The following is a 19,006-nucleotide window of genomic DNA, read 5'->3' on the forward strand; positions in this document are numbered from 1 at the left end:
GAGCGCCCGCCGCCCCCGCGGAGACACGAGTCCAGCTGCGGGCGCGGGCTCAGGGCCCCACGGAGGGCAGCCCCCGACCCTGGTGGCTTCGGCCCGGTGACCCCAGCCCGGTGCACCCCCCTCGACCCCTCCCCGCCGGGTCCGCGGCCCGAGAGTCCCGCAGGAGGTCAGCGGGGGTCAGCGGGGACGGGCGCGCCTTCGGCAGGCTGCGTGCAGGAGAACGAGGCCTAAAAAGTAAAGCTCCCCTGCGGTTTCGCATCTGATGTCGGAATGACGCGGACGAGCTGCCGGACTTCCGACAAGTCACTTACCCCCTGCCGCTGCGAGGGCTTTGTCCTCCTAGGACCACGGCCCCTGCTCCCTCCAGGGCGTCTCAGCAGTGAACTAACTGGACGCAGGTGCCTGCGCAGGGACGTAGGAGCTCGTGAGAGCGAGGACCGGACAGCGCAGGTCCGGGCAGGGGGTCACGGCTGAACGCACGGAGATCTCAGGTGCGCCTGGGACGGTAAGGAAGTGCGGAGCCCGGAGCAAGTTCAACTCTGCCCTCCAGAGTTTGCTCATCTGCAACACAGACCTAAGATTCATGCCTACGCTGGCACCTGCATGATGGTCAAATAATGCCTGGCACAGAGCTCCGCATCAATCAAGCACTTCTCCCTCCAGGGACATCTGACCAGAATGTTAGGCATTCCTTTGTTTCGGAGTTTTGCTTTTCTTTATGAAGAAGACCATCAGAAAAGGAGAGAACACTACTATAAAAACAAAGTGGTCATCACTGATTGAAAGTACGTTTATAATATGAATGTAAATTTCGTAGAGATCTAATAAAATTATTTTTAAAAAATTTGGAATTCTTAAAAAGTTAAAATTATGTAAGTATAGGCTGCACACTACTTATTAATACACAAACTAGTATTTGAAACACTGACTTTTGGTTGATTTGCATTGGAATTTTTATGTTAGACTCAAAAACTAATGAATTGATACAAAAAGATGCATGCACCCCGACATCTACTGCAGCATTATTTACAATAGCCAAGATAAGCAACCAACCCACCTGTCCATCCACAGATGAATGCATAAAGCTGTGATACACACACACACACACACACACACACACACACACACACACACAATGGAGTATTACTCAGCCATCAAAAAGAATGAGATCCTGCCATTTATGAGCACTTATGTTAAGTGAAATAAGTCAGAGACAAATACTATATGATTTCACTCATATGGAATCTAAAAAACAAAACAAACTGAACAGGAACAGACTCCTAGACACAGAACAAAGTGGTGGTTGCCAGAGGAGGGTGAGGTGGGGAGACAGAGGACAGGAGTGAAGAGGATGAAGAGGTACAAACTTCCAGTTATAAAGTAAAAAGTCACAGGGATGAAAAACATACAGAACAGGGAATATAGTCAATAATATTGTAATCACTTTGTATGGTGACAGGAGGTGACTGCACTTACCTCGGTGAGCCCTTGAGAATGCACACAGTGTTGAATCACTACATTATCCATCTGAAACTAGTATGTCAACTATGCTTCATTTAAATTTTTTTTTTAAAAAATTAAGTTTGGGGATGACTGGGTGGCTCAGTGGTTGAGTGTCTGCCTTCGGCTCAGTTGTGATCCTACAGTCCAGGGATGGAGGCCCCCATCAGGCTCCATGCTCAGCAGAGAGTTGGTTTCTCCCTCTCCTTCTGCTCCTGCTTGTGCTCTCTCACGCACATGTGCTCAGTCTCTCAAATAAGTAATAAATAAAATCTTTAAAATATACTAAGTTTGAAGTTCTAATATACAGTGTGGTGGTTATATTGGTAATACTGTATCATATGCTTGAATATTGCTAAGAGATTAGATCTTTTTTTTTTTTTAGATTTTATTTATTTATTCATAAGAGACACAGAAAGAGGCAGAGACACAGGTGGAGGGAGAAGCAGGCTCCTCGCAGGGAGCCAGATACGAGACTCAATCCCAGGACTCCAGGATCATGCCGTGGGCCAAAAGCAGACGCTCAACCGCTGAGCCACCCAGGCATCCCAAGAGAGTAGATCTTAAATGTTTTCATCATAAAAAAGACCTGGTAGCTATGTGATGGGATGGAGGTGCTGATCATCCTGCAACTAGTAAATGTATAGTCAATACACTGTACACCTTGAAGTGACACAGTGTTATGTGTCAATTATATCTCAATAAAGTTGGGAGGAGATGTTCATGAATCAAGGACTACACAAGTAGAGTGGACTGAAAATAAATTTAAGCCGAAATCCTAGACATTATTTTAATGAAGAACATTTAAAGGTTGTAGAACCATCCCGAGGTTTGGTTTGTAAAAAATAGCCCTTTTCCTTCAAAAACATTTTTGACGAATAATAATAACAACAGACAGAAAGACCTACACATAAAGAAGAAGTTGGGACTCTTCTGCCCACTTCCCACTGTCCTCCTCCCTACATCAGCCTCGGTGATCTTCACTGTTCAGAGCCAGGCCTCAGTTCCTCCCTCCCGGACCCCTTGCTCATTCATCCCTGCTGGAACAGCTCTGCCTTCTCAACGAGGTCAGCAGTAAGACGCGTAGCATGTAACTTGCAGTTAGAATACAGTATTACACCTGTGAGTGAGTGATGTACCCGAAGAGGAGGAGGAGGGAGGGGAGGAGGGAGGAGGGGAGGAGGAGGGAAGAGGAAGAGGAGGAACATGGAGCAGAGGGGGAGGACGGGAGGGAGGAGGGGGGAGGAAGGAGGGGGAGGAAGGGAGAGAGAATGTGTTAGGGTGGATTCCAGGCATTATCTGGAATCACCTGAGGTGCACATGCGAATGAGAAGGGGCTGTGAGTGCAGCAGGGATGACACCACATCACATCCAGCGCACTTAGCAGAGTGGCCGGTGACCGGTCCTCGGGGCTCCCTGGGAAATGGCACAGTGTGGGTGCAGAGGCAGGGAGGCTGTCCTGCCTTCGGCCTGGAGGGAAGACAGGCTGGAAGCTGCAGGAGTCCAGTGAGCGGAGGGCCTGAAAGCAGAGGCAGCGCTGCCCCCGACCCGAGGCCCCGAAGTGACCGGAGCCGGCCCGCGATCTCCAGGTTCAGGGGCTCCGCCGTGCCCAGCCTCCTGGCTCTCCCACCCCGACCATGGTCAATCTGCCCTGGGAGGGATGAAGGCAGATGTGGCAGAGGCAGGTGGTCTGGCTGGTTTCAGGAGGTTCCAGAAGGGGGAAGAGGAGGGGCGTGCTGCAGCTGTCCTGAGGCCTGACCAGGGGCCTGATTCCAGGGCTGCCTGGGCTGAGGGCCCGGAGCGTTCCCAGGTTCTGTGCTGTTGGCCCGGCTCCTCCTCCTACGGCACGAAGTGTCTCGTCTGGTACCTCTGGTGCGCCGCTTTGCCAACACCCAGCCAACAGCGGGCACAGGACGGGTGCTCTGCAGATACAGAAGGGTTAATATCCAACGGCGGAGCGAAGGCCAGGAATCAGTAGCCAGTGCCCCCCCCCCCCCCCCGGGGGCCTGGGCCCAGAGCCGGCTCCCACCCTGGCAGCTTCAGCGTCAGCTCTGCTGAGCGCAGCGGGCTGACCAGGGCCTCGGAGACACAGAACCAACAGCCCTTCTGGGGGAAGGGCGTGGGGCACATGTGCCTGTGGGCAGGGGTGTGGGCACGAGAGAGCTGAGGGGGAGGAAGATTTTATAGTTTTAAAATAGACTCGCCAACCCACTAATTATACATCGTGCCTGAAAACGCCGAAGCTGTTCTCCATTTGGGAAAAAACCATGCGAACTAACTTGCAAATACGCTGTATTCTCTTTCCTCGTTCCCTTTGGGGAGGGGGATGCGTTGAGCATGTCCGTTACACCCCTTGCAGACAAAACGACTGCCCTCAACCCCACCACCCTACTCTCCACCTGCTCTGGTTATTAGTCCCTGTAATTTTCTCCTGAATGTGTTTCCACGTGGCCAGTTTCAGCAGCTGAAGACGTTGCGGTGCCTGGGGAACCCACGGATGAAGATCTGTGTGCGCGGGGGTTTCCCAGCATGACTGCCTGTGCGCGGGCTCCTGGGTGGAGGGTGTGGATGCTCTCAGGACCTCCACGGCCAAGGGCTGGTTTGAGCCTGGGAGGCACCAAATTCGGACGCTACAATGCAGCACCCAGAGGCTCCAGCAGCTGCACTGGGGGCCCCTTCACACAGGCGCGCCCCTCACTCCCTTGCAAGAGAAGGGGAAAGGGCACAGCTACTGGAGGCCCTCAGGTACGCAGGAGGGGGACACTGCCTGCAGTGGGGGTAATGGGCCAGGTGGCCTCTTTGCGGTCCTCCGGAGGCCCACCCATTACCCTTCTACCCACTCTATGACATCACTCGCACTCAAAATACCCGAGTGCAATCCCCAAGGTCCCCTACATGGTGAGCTCCTTTGAGAGCACAGAATATCCCGTGGGTTTGCATAGGATACATATTCCTCTGATGACAAAATGTATGACACACATGCCACAAACAAGATGCCCACTCTAAAACGTGTGCAATAAACATTTCCAGGCATGAGCCTGAAGGAGAGAAGACACACACTCCATCCGAGCGTGGGGCCTCTGTCACAGCTCCCTGTTTCTAGACTCCCCAAGTGCAGAGCCAAGGGAAGCAGCCCAACCAGCACCTTGGTGCGGGGGCTTGCAGCACCAGGTCTCCCTTTCTGCCCCCCCTGCCCCCTGTCTTCAGGCTGCTCTACCTGTACCAGGTGCCACTGTGTCCATGTCTTGGTGGAGCAGCCACCTGACAGCCATGTGGGGACTAAAGCTGATCTAGAAGACCTTTAGAAGAAGACTATGATTGACAGGTGGCCTGACAAGATGATGTGTAGCATGTAGTGAGTTTCCATTTATGGTTACCACTGCAACAAGCGACTCTGAATTCAGATTCTCCGTCCCCATGATTTCAGCAAGATACTCATCTCTTTGTTTCTCAGTCTCACATGAATACATACTGGAGGATTTTCCGTCCAAACTCCTCCTTTTCCCAAGTGAGTTTTCTGGGCCCTTTTGCACTACAGCTGTGTGTCTCCCTGCACTCCCAGAAATGCAGAGGAATTTCGACACTTACCATGCACTCCATCTCTACCCCATTAGGTGTGGAGCAGATAATTCTCAGTGCCTCTCTCCCCCAGATGCAGCTTTCCTCTCTCAGGAACTGCTCACCAAGATACATCTCTCATTAACATCTCTGCTCCCCTCTTCTAAGATTCCCCGGGAATGAAGCATCCAGGTCAGGCCTGTTTCTCACTCCCTGAGGTTTCTGGACCAAAAGCTTTCCTCAGTCTGTCATCTGCCTCCTCTGAGTCTGATTCCAAGCCCCTGACCCACCCCCATCCCTCTGTGCTGAACACCCCAGGGGCATCCTGAAGCCTCCCATCCACCACGGAGGGGAGAAACCAGAGCAGCCAAGCCGGACACAATCACTGGGCCAGACCACCGTGATCTAACAAAGTTCTGTGAGTACAAAGGTGTTCTAGATCTGTGCTACCCAACACAGAGCCACCAGAGCATCTGAAACGTCATCTGTGAATGAAAAATCAAAGTCCTCATTTTACTTAACTTAAGCTTATTTAAATTTAAGTTTACAATGCCACCCATGGCTGGTGGTTATTATATTAGACAGCGCACCTGCAGACTCCGCTGCTGTCTGTGGCGGTATCCCAGGGCCCTGGAATTTAACATGACATTGTTTTATTTTTTTATTTTTATTTATTTATTTTTTTGACATTGTTTTAAAAGGGTGAAAGGTTTACTCTGCTGTCAAAAAATACAGCAAACCAGAGAGCCAGGAGAAGCAGGCCCAACCCAATCTACCTTGCAGGGGTCTCTACAGACTTGTCTGAACCTACCATCAAAGGAGAGCACTTGGCATTTTTAACTAATAGACTTAAAAAAAAAAAAAGATTTTATTTATTCATTCATGAGAGACACAGAGAGAGGCAGAAACACAGGCAGAGGAAGAAGCAGGCTCCATGCAAGGAGCCTGATGCGGGACTTGATCTTGATCCTGGGTCTCCAAGATCACGACCTGAGCCGAAGGTAGATCCTCAACCGCTGAGCCACCTAGGCGTCCCTAGACTTTGTTTTTTAAAGCAGTCTTAAGTTTTCAGAAAAATAAAGTAGAAAGTACACAGCATCCCTCTTATCTTCTACCCCCAACAGTCTGCTATTATTAACATCTTGGATTTGTGTGGATTTGTTACAATTGATGCACCAGTACTGATACATTATCATCAACTGAAGCCCATGGTTGACAGGATGGTTCTACACCTTGTGTTGTCCAGTCCTCAGCTTTGACAAATGCATCACGTCATTGAGCCACCATTACAGGATCATACGGACTTTCTTTCACTGTCCTGAAAATCCCACGCTTCGCATGGTCTATGCTTCCTGTCTTCCATCCTCCACTCGGACCATAACCACCACTCTGTCGCTATCGTCATACACAGTTGCCAGCCTTTTCACGCTGGCTTCTTTCATTTCCCAATTTACATTTAAGATGCCTCCCTGTCTTTGTACCTTGTCAACTCATTTCTTTCCATCGCTGAGTATCGTTCCATTGTCTGGATGGACCATGGTTTGTTTGTCCGTGCACTTATTGAAAGATATCTTGGTGGCTTACAATTTTGGGGAATTATAAAGAAACCTGCTAAAAACATCTGTGTGCAGGTCTTGTGTGGACATATTTTTTAAGTCATTTTTAAGTCATAAGGACAAATTATACCTAGGAGTGCAACTGCTAGCTTGTAGGGTTAAGACTATGTTTAGAAACTGCCAAACTATCTTTCAAGAAACTGTCAAACTATCTTGCAAAGTGGCTGCATCATGCTGTGTTCCCACCAGCAATGAATGAGATAGCATTTGGGGTTTTCAATCTTAGCTATTATATACACATGTGATATATACACATACATAAATATATTTATAAAAATACATAGGTAGTGGTATCTCAGTGAATTTGCATTTCCCCAATGACTTATTAAGTTGAGCATCTCTCCATTTGGTTATCATAACATATATCTTCTTTGATGAGGTGATTGTTCAGATATTTTGCCCATTATTCAATTGGGTTGGTTTCTCATAGTTAAGGTTTGAGTTATTTACACATTTTGGGTAAAAATCCTTTTTCGGATATGTGTTTTGTGAATATTTTCTGCTTGTCTCTGGCTTGTCTTTTCATTCTCTTAATAGGGTCATTTACAGAGCAATTTTTAACTTTGATAAAGTCCAGCCTAGCAGTGTTTTCTTTCACGTGTCAAGCTTTTGATGTTTTATTTTATTTTATTTTTTAAGATTTTATTTATTAATGAGAGACAGACAGACAGACAGAGAGAGAGAGAGAGGCAGAGACACAGGCAGAGAGGGAAATACAGGCTCCATGCAGGGAGCCTGACATGGAACCTGATCTCGAGTCTCCAGGATCACTGCCCTGGGCTGAAGGTGGCGCTAAACTGCTGAGCCACCCGGGTGCCCAAGCTTTTGATATTTTATCTAAAAAATCATCATCAAACCCAAAGTCACCTAGATTTTCTTGTTTTCTAGTTTTGTGATTTACATTTAGGTCTATGATCCATTTTATTTTTGTGAAAGTTCAAGGTCTGTGTCAAGATTCATTTTTTTTGCATGTGAATGTCCAGTCGTCCCAGCATCACTGGTTGAAGACTCTCTTTTCTCCATGAATTGCATTTGCTCCTTTGTCAAGTCAGTTGACTGTTTATGTGGGTCTATTTCTGGGCTTTCTGTTCTGTTCCATTGATGTATTCGTCCACCATGACCACAGTCTAGATTATGGCAGCTTTGTAGTGAGTCTTCAAGTCTGGTGGTGTCAACCTTATGACTTTGTTCAATACTGCCCTGGCTATCCAGGACTGTGTGTCTTTCCACAGGAACTTCTGAATCACTTTTATCACTATCCACAAAACAACCTGCTGGGATTTTGATTGGGATTGTGTTGGATTTCTAGATCAACTTGGGAAGAATTTGAGGATACTGAGTCATCCTTCAATGAACGAACATGGATTTATTTCCAGTTTATTTAGATTTTGATTTCTTTCATTAATTTTGTAGTCTTCCAGACAGAAATCTTGTACATATTAGATTTTTACCTAATTATTTCATGTTTTTGCCAGTGTTAATGTAAAATAACATGTTTATTTCAAATCTATTTTTTTTGTTTTTGTTGTTGCTGGTATTATTAAGTCAATGGACTCTTGTATATTAACCTAGTGCCTGGCAATCTTGCTATCATTGCTTATTCATTCCAGGAATTTATATGTTGATCCTTTGGAATTTTCCTAAATTTGGCAATCATGTCATCTGTGAACAAAGATGGTTTTATTTTTTTCCTTTGCAATCTATAAACCTTTTCTTTCTTTCTTTTTTTGTTTTTTTTGAGGTCGGGAGTGGGGGTTGACTCAACTACATTAGCTAGGAATCCCAGCACAATGTGGAATAGGACTGGAGGTGAGACAGGACATCCTTGTCTTGTGTCATCTAGGAGGGAAAACATCTAGTTTCTAACCACTAAATCTGATGTTAACTAGGTTTTTCATAGATGTTTCTCATGTAGCTGAAAAGGTTTCTCCATATTCTTAGTTTTCCTGAGTTTTTTTTTTTTTAATCATGAATGGGTGTTGGGTTTCATTAATGCTTCTCCTGCATCTGTCAATATGACCCTATTTTCTTCATTAGCCTATGAGTATGATCATATTAGTTGATTTTTGGATGTCAACGGCCCCTTGAAATAAATCCCACTCGGCTGTGGGGTACAATTCTTTTTATACATTGTTGGATTCAATTTGCCAATATTTTGTGGAGGAGTTTTGCACGTATGTTCATAAGAGACATTAGGCTTTAGTTTTCTTGTCTTGTAATGTCTTTGTCTGGTTTTGGTTATTATGGGAATGCTGGCCCCATAAAATGAGTTAGGAAACAGTCCCTCTGTTTCTATTTTCTGGAAGAGGTTGCAGAGAATTGATAGTAATTTGTTCCTTCAGTGTTTGGTAGAATTGACCTGTCTGGACCTGGTGCTTTCCTTTTTGTGAGATAATTAATTGTGGATTAAATTTCTTTTGATTCGGCCCTGTTAGATTATCTTTCTTCCTGTGTGCATTTTGGTAGATTATGCCTTTCAAGGAATTGGTCCATTTCATCTAAGTTATCACATTTGTGAGGAAAGAGAGTTATTAATAATATTCCCTTACTCTTTTAACACCTGTAGGATATGCAGTGGCCTCTCTTGGAGCTGCTGCTTGATGTTACAGACATCCCTGGCCTTTTGGGAGGCTTCCTTCTACAGAGGTTCCCAGATGTTGCTGAGAGATCCATCTCATGACTGCATTCCTTATTTTCCATTCTACTGACTCTCTCAACTACTCTTCATGCTGTGTGTTCACAAAAGAGGAAAAACAAGGCCAGGAAGCCAGTCTTTGGAAAGATACAACAAACAGTAGGAGTCCTTTCCTAAATTCCCAAGAGTATCTATTTAGATGTTCTAGACAACCTATGGGAAAAAGGGGGCTGTCTAGCCATTATCACTTTAGCATAAACCATCTTCACATCAGGAAAAAACAGGTCTTCTGAGCCTCGAGCTTAAAGCAAAGGAATAATTTCACTGCAAAGCACACAAGTTAGCATTCCAGTAAAATTAGGGGAAAGGACGTTTTGCTAGATCTCAGTATAGAAATCCCAAATTAGATATGAAGACCAAACTATAAGACAATTTGTGATTTATGGCTTTAATGTATATATAAAATATAATATATATAATATAATATATATAAATATATAAATATATTTAATATAGTGAATGGATTTGTGACAATTTTGTAAAAAAAAAAGAGTAAATTACAAATTGAATGCTGGAGCTGATTCAACAGCCCATTTCATTTATTATTCTCAATTTCAAACTGTGCTTATCAAAATGGCTTTATAAATAACTTAATACTTTGGAACTCGGGTACAGAAAACTGGATTAGTCTTAATCTTTGATTTATGACACTTTCAGCACTGGTTCACACACAGTCTGCCTTCAGTTATATCCAATGTAAGCATCCTGAATGGACTTACTCTCAGGGCCCCAGTTGGTTAAGCGTCCAACCCTTGATTTTGGCTTTAGTCTGGATCTCAGGGTCATGAATTCAAGTCCTGCATTGGGCTCCACACTGGGCATGGAGCCTGCTGAAAACAGAACTGAACTTACTCTTTAGAGTTGGGGGCTTGACCACATGGCACCACATCCCTTGCCTCCTCCCTTCTACATGTACCATCCTTATTTTCTCTTCATCTAAATCACATCTATAGGACTCGCAAAGGAGTGTTACCTTACTAAAACTTTTATAGGTGAGCATGTTGTATATTTTGAGATTTTGCTCACTATGCCTCTAAGGTTTACTATGCCTTCTATTCTGTTGTCACTAAGGATCACTAGCTTTGATTACTGTACAATATTCTACTGTGAGATTATATATTTTATTCACGCATTCTTTAATGGGACTTAGGTTGTTTCTAGGTTTTTGCTTTCTGTAAACAGTGCTACGAAAATTCTTGTTCATGTCTCCTGTTATCTATGTGCAAGTTTTTCTTGGGTATATACTTAGGACTGAAATTTCTGCATGTCAGGATGTGTGAAAGTACAACTTTAAAAGGTAACGCCAGGGGCACCTGGCTGGTTCAGTCAGAAGAGCAAGTGATTCGATCTCAGAGTTGTGAGTTTGAGCCCCATGTTGGGCACAGAGATTACTTAAATAAATAAAAACTTCAATAAAAAGGTTAAAAAATAAAAGGCAACTCCCAAATCTTCTAAAGGACTGAACCACTCTTGGCTAATACCAGCAGAGGTTATGTGGGATCCCTCCAACACTACATGTTGCCAGACTTTTAAATTTTTGCCAATTGAATGGATATAAAATGGGTATCTCATTTTGGTATTGATTTGCATTGTAACTTCTCCCAATCTGTAACTCATCTTTTCTTTTTTGAAGATATCTTAAATTACGCATAAAAGATCTCATTTTCCTTTTAAAGCTGAAATATAGTTGACACACACAACGTTGTATTAGTTTCAGGTGTACAAGGCAGTGATTTGGCATTTATATACATTCAGAATGCTCACCACAGTTAGGTGGAATCACCATCTGTCATCAGTTCTCATGGTATTATTGACTATATTCCCTGTGCTGTACTTTTCATCCCCGTGACTTATTTTCTAAATATGAGTTTGTACTTCTTTATCCCCATCACCTACTGGACCCACCTCCTCTCTGGCAGCCACCAGCTTGTTCTCTGCAGTTAATGTCTGTTTTTTTGTTTTTTGTTTTTTTTTTTTATTATTCCACAGGAGTGAAACCATACAATATGTGTCTCTTATTTCACTGAAGAAAATAACCTCTAGGTCCATCTGTGTCGTTGCAAATGACAAGATTTTTTTTTTTTTTTATGACTAATACTACATTGTGCCTATATATACGAATCTTCTTTATCCACTCACCCACTGGAGACATAGGTTGCTTCCATACCTTGGCTACTGTAGACAATGCTGCAATAAAAATGATGCTGCTTTTATCTTTCTGAATTAGCTTTTGGTTTCCCTAACAGTCCAAAGTGTAACTATTGAAATGTATGGTATTTTAAATTGAGGTACCTCCACTGTTTTCCACAGTGGTTGGACCAGTTTACATTCCTACCAACAGTGTACGAGGGGAACAGTATTCCCCTTTCTCCACATCCTTGCCAATACCTGTTGTTTCTTGGGTTAATTTTAGCCATTCTGACAGGCATGAGGTGGGAATCTCCTTGTGGTTTTGATTTGCCTTTCCCTGATGAGTGATGTGGAACATCTTTTTCATGTGCCTGTTGGGCATCTGTAAGGTCTTCTTTAGAAAAGTGCCTACTCAGGTCTTCTGCCCATTTTTAAAATTCTTGCTGTTGAATTGTAGGAATTCTTTATCCCATATATATATAGGATATTAACTCCTTATTGGATAAATCATTTTCTCCCCTTGGGAGGTTGCCTTTTCATCTTGTTGATGGTTTCCTTCACTATGTGAAAGCTTTTTAGTTTGAGGTAGTTCCATGAAAGCATGGGATTAAAATCCTTTTGGGCTCTTTTGTGGTTCCAGATTTTAGTATCATTTATTCTGATTCTGTGAAAAAAATGCTATTGGTATACTGATAGGTATTGCACTGAATCTGTAGATTACTTTGGGTAGTATGGACATTTTATCAATATTAATTCTTCAAATCCATGAACATGGAATATCTTTTCATTCATTTGTATCACCTTCAATTTCTTCCACCAGTGTCTTCTGAGTACAGGTCTTTTACCATCTCGGTTAAATTTATTCCTAGGTATAAAATACCTCATTTTAATATCAAATTTATCAGTTAATGCTTTGTGTCTTAAGTAGTACTCTATCTCAAGGTCAAAGAAGTAGTTATCATTTTTCCCAAGTTTGAAAATTTTGTGTCACATTTAAGACATTAACTTCCTAGGGCAGGAGGTAGGAGTCAATTTTCACTCTTTCCCACACAGATAACCAACTGTTCTAGCTAAATTATCAAATTAACTTTCCCTAACGTGACATGCCACCTCTTACACCAAAGTTCAGTACATACGTGCCTTTTTCTGGGCAATCAAGTCTATCCCACTGGGAAGTGTGTACATCCTTTAGCTAATACCAAGCTCTTTAATGTGGCTTCATGTGAATGAGCACTAGCATCTGTCAGGCCAAGTGCCCACCTCCCTGACCTTTCTTTTCAAAAACGCCCTAGCCCTTTATCTTAACCTTTTACTTATAATTGCTTTAACAAGTTCCAGGAGAAAACTTGGTGGGATTTTGATTGGAATTGCGTTGCATCTATAGGTTTCTCTGGGGACACATGGCATCTTTATTATTTTTAAAGATTTTATTTATTCATGAGAGAGAGAAGCAGAGACACAGGCAGACGGAGAAGCAGGCTCCCTGCAGGAAGCCCGACATGGGACTCGGATCCTGGGTCTCTAGGATCACACCCCTAGCTGCAGGCGGCACTAAACCACTGTGCCACTGGGGCTGCCTACATGGCATCTTTATATGGTCTTCCTAGCCATTAACATGTGTCCCTCCTGTTTACTGAAATCTGTTATTGTCTCTTAATAATACTTTAGAATTTTTTCTTGAAGAGACCTTCAATACGTATGGTTAATCTCCTAGGTATGTGGGGTTGAAACTACCATAAAGGTTGTCTTCTGGTTTTCTAGTTATTACCACTATCAGGAATGCACCCAGCCTCCGAAAGTTAATGTCATACTCGCTGCTTAACCACATTCTTTACGTCTAGTACTTTCTCTAGATTCATCTGGATTTTCTCTAAGAACAAACACCTAACATGTAAATATCCAGTGCTTTTTCCTTTCTTCTTTTTAGGACTGTTTTGACTATTCTACTGAATACAGGATCTCCAACTCAATTTTGAACAAGCACAGGACAGCCAGCAGCCCTTTCCTTTTTTTTTTTTAAGATTTATTTATTTATGATAGACATAGAGAGAGAGAGAGAGAGAGAGAGGGGCAGAGACACAGGAGGAGGGAGAAGCAGGCTCCATGCCGGGAGCCTGACGTGGGACTCGATCCCGGGACTCCAGGATCGTGCCCTGGGCCAAAGGCAGGCGCTAAACTGCTGAGCCACCCCAGGGATCCCGTTTCCGACTTTTTAAAAAAGGGAGTTTCCTCTCTTTGAAAGATGCCTGCTTTTCGTTTGTCTGGGTTTACATAGAAACTATCAGCTAAAAGAAATTCCTCCCTCGTTCTAATTTATCAGGAGCTCTCATCATGAACGGGTGTTAAATTCTATTAAATACTTACAGCCTGAATCTGTTGGGCTACTGAGAACAGTTTTCTCTTTTTAATCTGTTTGTGTAATAAATTAACAGATTACATTTAAATAAATTACATTTATAGATTTTCATGCTAAGCCATTCTTACATAGAAAGATAGAACTTACAAATAAAGTAGTGATAAACAAATTTAAGCCTAGGAATTTGTATTTTAAGATACTGCTTTTCACCCGTTTTATGTTTCATGTTTAAAAAAAAAAGGATTGGCTGCCAGATAAGTTTGAAAACCACAGGACAAATGGTCTTTCTCATCTACAATCCTCCAGCTGCCATGTCTGAATTATGCCCTTTCGGTTTTCTCGAATTCTACCAGAAAAAGGAGCTCCTAACCAGATGCTAACTCAGCATGACGGGATGTAGAAAAGAGCTAGAAAAGTCGGTATCTACGTGACAGAAAGTAGTTCGTGGTGTTAAAGAAATGCTGACACCTCCAACTCAAAGGAATCTAAGATTACAATTTATCCTCATAAGATTGGTCACAAATAGATGTTCATGCAACAGCAGCAGGACTTGAACAAAACTAATACAGTAGAAAACTAAAGGACCAAAAGTCAAAATGAACTACCAGAAAGAATAACAGAAAAAGTAATACAAGGGAACAATTATGGTTTTCCTTTTTATTTAATCAAAGACTGGTGGATAAACATAAATACAGCACAATTACTTCAGATCATTCTTCATATTGTATACACACAGACCGATGAACGTAATCTGAAAGAAACCTGCAGTCGGCAATGAAATGCATACAGCTTTTCCTTCCCTCGCTCAAAAAAATTTAAAAACACACAAACTTAGAATCTCATCAGCACACACTCTCCTGTGACAAATGATTCAGACATAAATAGTGGGTGCAAAGAAACTATATGCTAACATATGTAGAACCTTTGTTAATGAAAACCCCAAAGCAGCCGTAAGGATGAAGGTACATTCAGTGACTGGTAAGTAGCTGTGCCCCAAGGGGCGCCATCGACAGAGGTCGTGCTGCAGAGAAAAGCTATGTACACACACAATGAGAAAATAAACTGCAAGATCAACGCATGCATGTTTAATACTGGAAAAATCACGGCCCTCCAAAATTTCTTCACGTTTGTTATAAAAGCCCTCTGCACTCAACTAAAATTAAAATGATCTTAAAAGGATAATACTTGTAAAGTTTACTTAAGTCTTTTCAGCCACAGAAACTGCAATGGAAATAAATGTTCAGAGTCATTTTCAAAACAAAAACAAAAATCTATTCTTCTGATGACATGCATGATTAAAAGGTCTATGCAAGATACAGTGCTCTACATTCCCAATGACTAGGAAAAAAAACCTCAAGTCAATTTTTAGTTTGCAGATGGTCAAAGGATTTTGTATTCCAGCAGGAGTTCAAATCTTCTGGATCTTTTCACCAACAACTACTGGATTTTCTTTTCTGATTTTCTCAGCAGCATCAGCTTTGTAATTGTAAGAGCAATTGTGTACATCGGAGTAACGGTGTACACCACAGTAAACATTTCCACACCGGCATTCAAACCCTGCAAATGGATTAATACACACACATGTGAGTCAGACTGAAGGTCGAACTATTAAGTTCCTTAGTATCATTAATGTTAAAAATATGTATTTAGGACAGCCATCTAAAGAATCATTCCAGACAGTTTCAGGACCTAATAACATTTTCAGAATTCACTAGCTGATAGCTTCATTTCGCGTTCCTATCTTACAAATAGAGGTCTGTACCACAACAGATCCTAGCCACTTCCCTGAGCTCAGGTCTCTTCACCTGTGATGTGGCCAGGATCACTTCCTATCAAAATCAGGACTGCTACACTGGACGGAAGACATTCCTCAAATATGAAAATAAGCACATTGTCATAATAAGCAACCTTAAAATTTAACTAAGAAAGGCATAACGAAACTTCTGGCAGAACTGTTAAGAAACACTGCAGTATCCACGCTGGCTTCCCCTGGAAGACTGCCAGCGGTGACTGAGCTGCTCTTGCTGGTTGAGTAAAAGCAGGAGCTGGAGTCTGGCGCCTAAGCAGAAATCTACTTATACTAACGTAGGCAAATTACTTAGCTTCTCTGAGCCTCAGTTTCTGCATCTATAATTTTGGAATAATTATTTTAGGGATTAAGGGAATAATGTGTTAAGCGCTTAATATTTAGTAAACATGCAATAAATGATATTTATTTTAGGGAAATACCCAAGGAGTTGAAGCCAAAAGAGAGTGTGGATAGTCTATATAAAATAGGACTACTTCCTAAAATTAAGATTTTATGGTATGATGGAACTGTTGGAAATGGAGCATAGGAATCAATATTTCAAATACGGACATCTGATGTAAGCTTCCTTTACCACATTTTGTTTTAGCTTTAGAAACATTCTGTAGCTTCATGATAACAAATGGAAAATGAAGCTAGAGCAACACCAGACAGGTTGGACAAGACAAAAGTTACTAAGTCTCAGCCTTCCAATCATGCAGTTTGAGAGTTTCTGAGATGTAAAAGACTACATTTGACACTAAATAAGTATATTTTAAAATATCTTATTGGCTCATTACTCATGTATTCTTTAAATAAACACATTTGCCAAAGTATGTGCCAATCTTAAACATCTTTGATATCAGACTGTACTCCCCTCCCCTTTCCACCTTAGCTAAAACCTATTCCTTGCCCAGAGAAACCTTCCTAAGAGATACCAAAAATCTTAATCTACTCTCTTCAGCTCCTCGGTCAAATTTTTATGTGGAGGATTCAGCACAACGCCTGGCACACAATAAATAATAAATGACCATTCTTTCCAGCTGGGCCTGCTCTCACCGTTCAGCACAGCCCAAAGCAGCAGCCGCCACTAGGCGCCTGTCTGGCCACAGCAGTCGACACCCCCTCTTCACATGTTGCGTGCTGTCGCCAGCCAGCCTCTCCATCTGGGAACCTCAACAGGCCCTATTCTTTCCTTTCTCTGATCTTTTGTCCAAGCTATTCTTTCTGCGTGAAATGCTCCTATTCCCATCATTTCTAAGTCCTCCTCATCTTTCAAGATCCAGCTGAAACACACTGTCTCCATGATACTTTCCATGATGGGCCTCTATTCCCCTTTTGTATGAATTAATTAGGATACCTATCCCTGAACTCCCAAAGTAATCTATTGATGGCACTTCATCTATTTTGTTTGCTAAACACCCAAGTGATGTTTCAAATATTTTTCTCTTCCTCTCTTAGTAACAATGTTGTCAACAGCTCCATTGCAGTCGTGTGGTGACCCCGGGCTAACACCTCACAAGTGCTAACTCACTGAGCCCTCACACCACTACCATTACTACACAGAGAAAGTACCTCTCAGGTATTTAAACACTCCCTCATCTGCAATTTCTGGCTATGCTAAGGCAGGAGCCACATCTTTCAAAGCACCTGGCACACTGACCCAACCTGGGGTCAACCTGGGGTCTAATGCTCTCAAACCCAGCTGGAATGAATTTTTAAAAGAAAATCTATTCATTTCACTTTCAGGTATATAATTAAAGCTATTTTATTTAAGAGAATTCAGACGCTGAAGCATATCCAGTATTAACTCTCACGGTAACAAAAATGATCTCCATTGAAGCCAGAACAGTAAGCCATACATATTTTAATATATAATCTTAAGTTTAAACCATTAGATTTAGGTCCTTACCAGTAAGTCCCACTTTCTTCCTGCACATGAAACAGCGATTCTTTTTTTGTTTTGGTTTTTCAAGAGACTTGCTTTGCTCTTCAGATGGCTGCTGTGCCGTATCTGATACTGAAGCTGACAAAAACAGGAAGGTGGTAAAATTTAATTATTCAGTAAGATTTTAATGCTGGGTGGTGGTTGTCCCCCTACCCCAACCTCACTGATCTGTTATTGTGAGGAGAGCTGAGGAATCTGTCAGCACGGAAAGAAGCTTACATAAAGTTACAAAGTGGATTACATAATACACACCCCCTTTCATTATATGTATGTACATGTTATGTATCTGTGCATACACACACAGGAAATCTAGTATACTGACATGTTAAAGCAGTGACTTGAGGTCTCACTCTGTATTCCCTTTTTCTAATAATTATGTATTTGATCAATAAAAGGTGTGCGTGTGCGTGTGCCTGCGCATGCCCAAGCGCACACACACACAAATACTAGCTGGGTATTCTAAGGGAGTGCGTAAGTAAAACAGCCACGTGTCAACGTCGAAATATCGTTGGGGTCAGAACTACGTATATATCTCAGAGAACAAGGACAAAAAAAGCTGATACCAAGATTAGACGGAATGCCATGTTTCAAATTTCCAGAATGTTTCACATAAAACCTCTAAAATGTTAGAAGATAAATTTATCAGAACATTAAAATTAGGATAACAAATGGATGCACACAAGTAGCAAGGCCAAGGTTGGCTGCAGCAAGATTCAGTCAAATCACGGTATGTCGACCCTAGCCAATGTGACCCCCCTGGCCCTCCTGCACACTGCTGCCAGAGTCTGCGCATAACCCAGGGCACAGTACATCTTGCTCTCGAACAGTGACTTTCCACGGCCAAGTACTCACCCTTCTAGTCTTTTTTTTTTTAAAGAGTTTATTTTATTCATGAGAGACAGAGAGAGAGAGAGACAGGCAGAGGGAGAAGCAGGCTCCCTGTGGGGAGCCCAATGCAGGATTCCATCCCAGGACACTGGGATCACGCCCTGAGCCAAAGGTAGATGCTCAACCGCTGAACTACCCAGGTGTCCCTCTCACCCTCTAGTCCTTCCTAAGCAGCCTGCTACTCAACAACCGTGGAGCCAGTCCTCTGCTCACACCATTTATAACCTATGCAAAGGGACTCCTTTCTCTTCCTCATCTACCCTGGGTCTACCTCTTCCGTTGTGCAGGTGAAGCTCAAGCCCCCCTTGCTCTGGAGAAATGCAGGGTTCACAGATTAGCCTTGGCTCCCTTGCTAGGCTCTGTCAAGTCCTGGGCACAGCTCGTGTTGTGGGCACAGCTGCTTCTGCAGTCTACACACGCTACCTCCAGCCACCTGCTCCGAGTGCAAGTCTGACGGTGTGACTCACCTCCAGGAGAAAGCTCAGAGGCCTGTCACACTCACTTTACACAATAAAATCACCTGGAAAAA

At 42.9% G+C, this 19,006-nt stretch overlaps 1 protein-coding gene across 10 annotated transcripts in view; it reads right to left on the bottom strand.

Moving 5' to 3' along the window:
* Nucleotides 1-14,497: 14,497 nt before the first annotated feature.
* Nucleotides 14,498-19,006, bottom strand: part of ZFAND6 (zinc finger AN1-type containing 6) — a 64,761-nt gene continuing 60,252 nt past the window's right edge. For all 10 annotated transcript variants that reach the window (XM_049108517.1, XM_025436847.3, XM_025436843.2 and 7 more), the window contains 2 exons: nt 17,554-17,667; nt 14,498-15,412 (listed from right to left, as the gene is read on the bottom strand). In XM_049108517.1, coding sequence (XP_048964474.1) covers nt 15,264-15,412; nt 17,554-17,667 — 263 coding nt within the window. In that variant the 3' untranslated portion in view covers nt 14,498-15,263. The remainder of the gene's footprint in view (nt 15,413-17,553; nt 17,668-19,006) is intronic.

The sequence above is a fragment of the Canis lupus genome, chromosome 3, assembly GCF_003254725.2.
Source record: "Canis lupus dingo isolate Sandy chromosome 3, ASM325472v2, whole genome shotgun sequence".
In the NCBI taxonomy this organism is placed as follows: domain Eukaryota; kingdom Metazoa; phylum Chordata; class Mammalia; order Carnivora; family Canidae; genus Canis; species Canis lupus.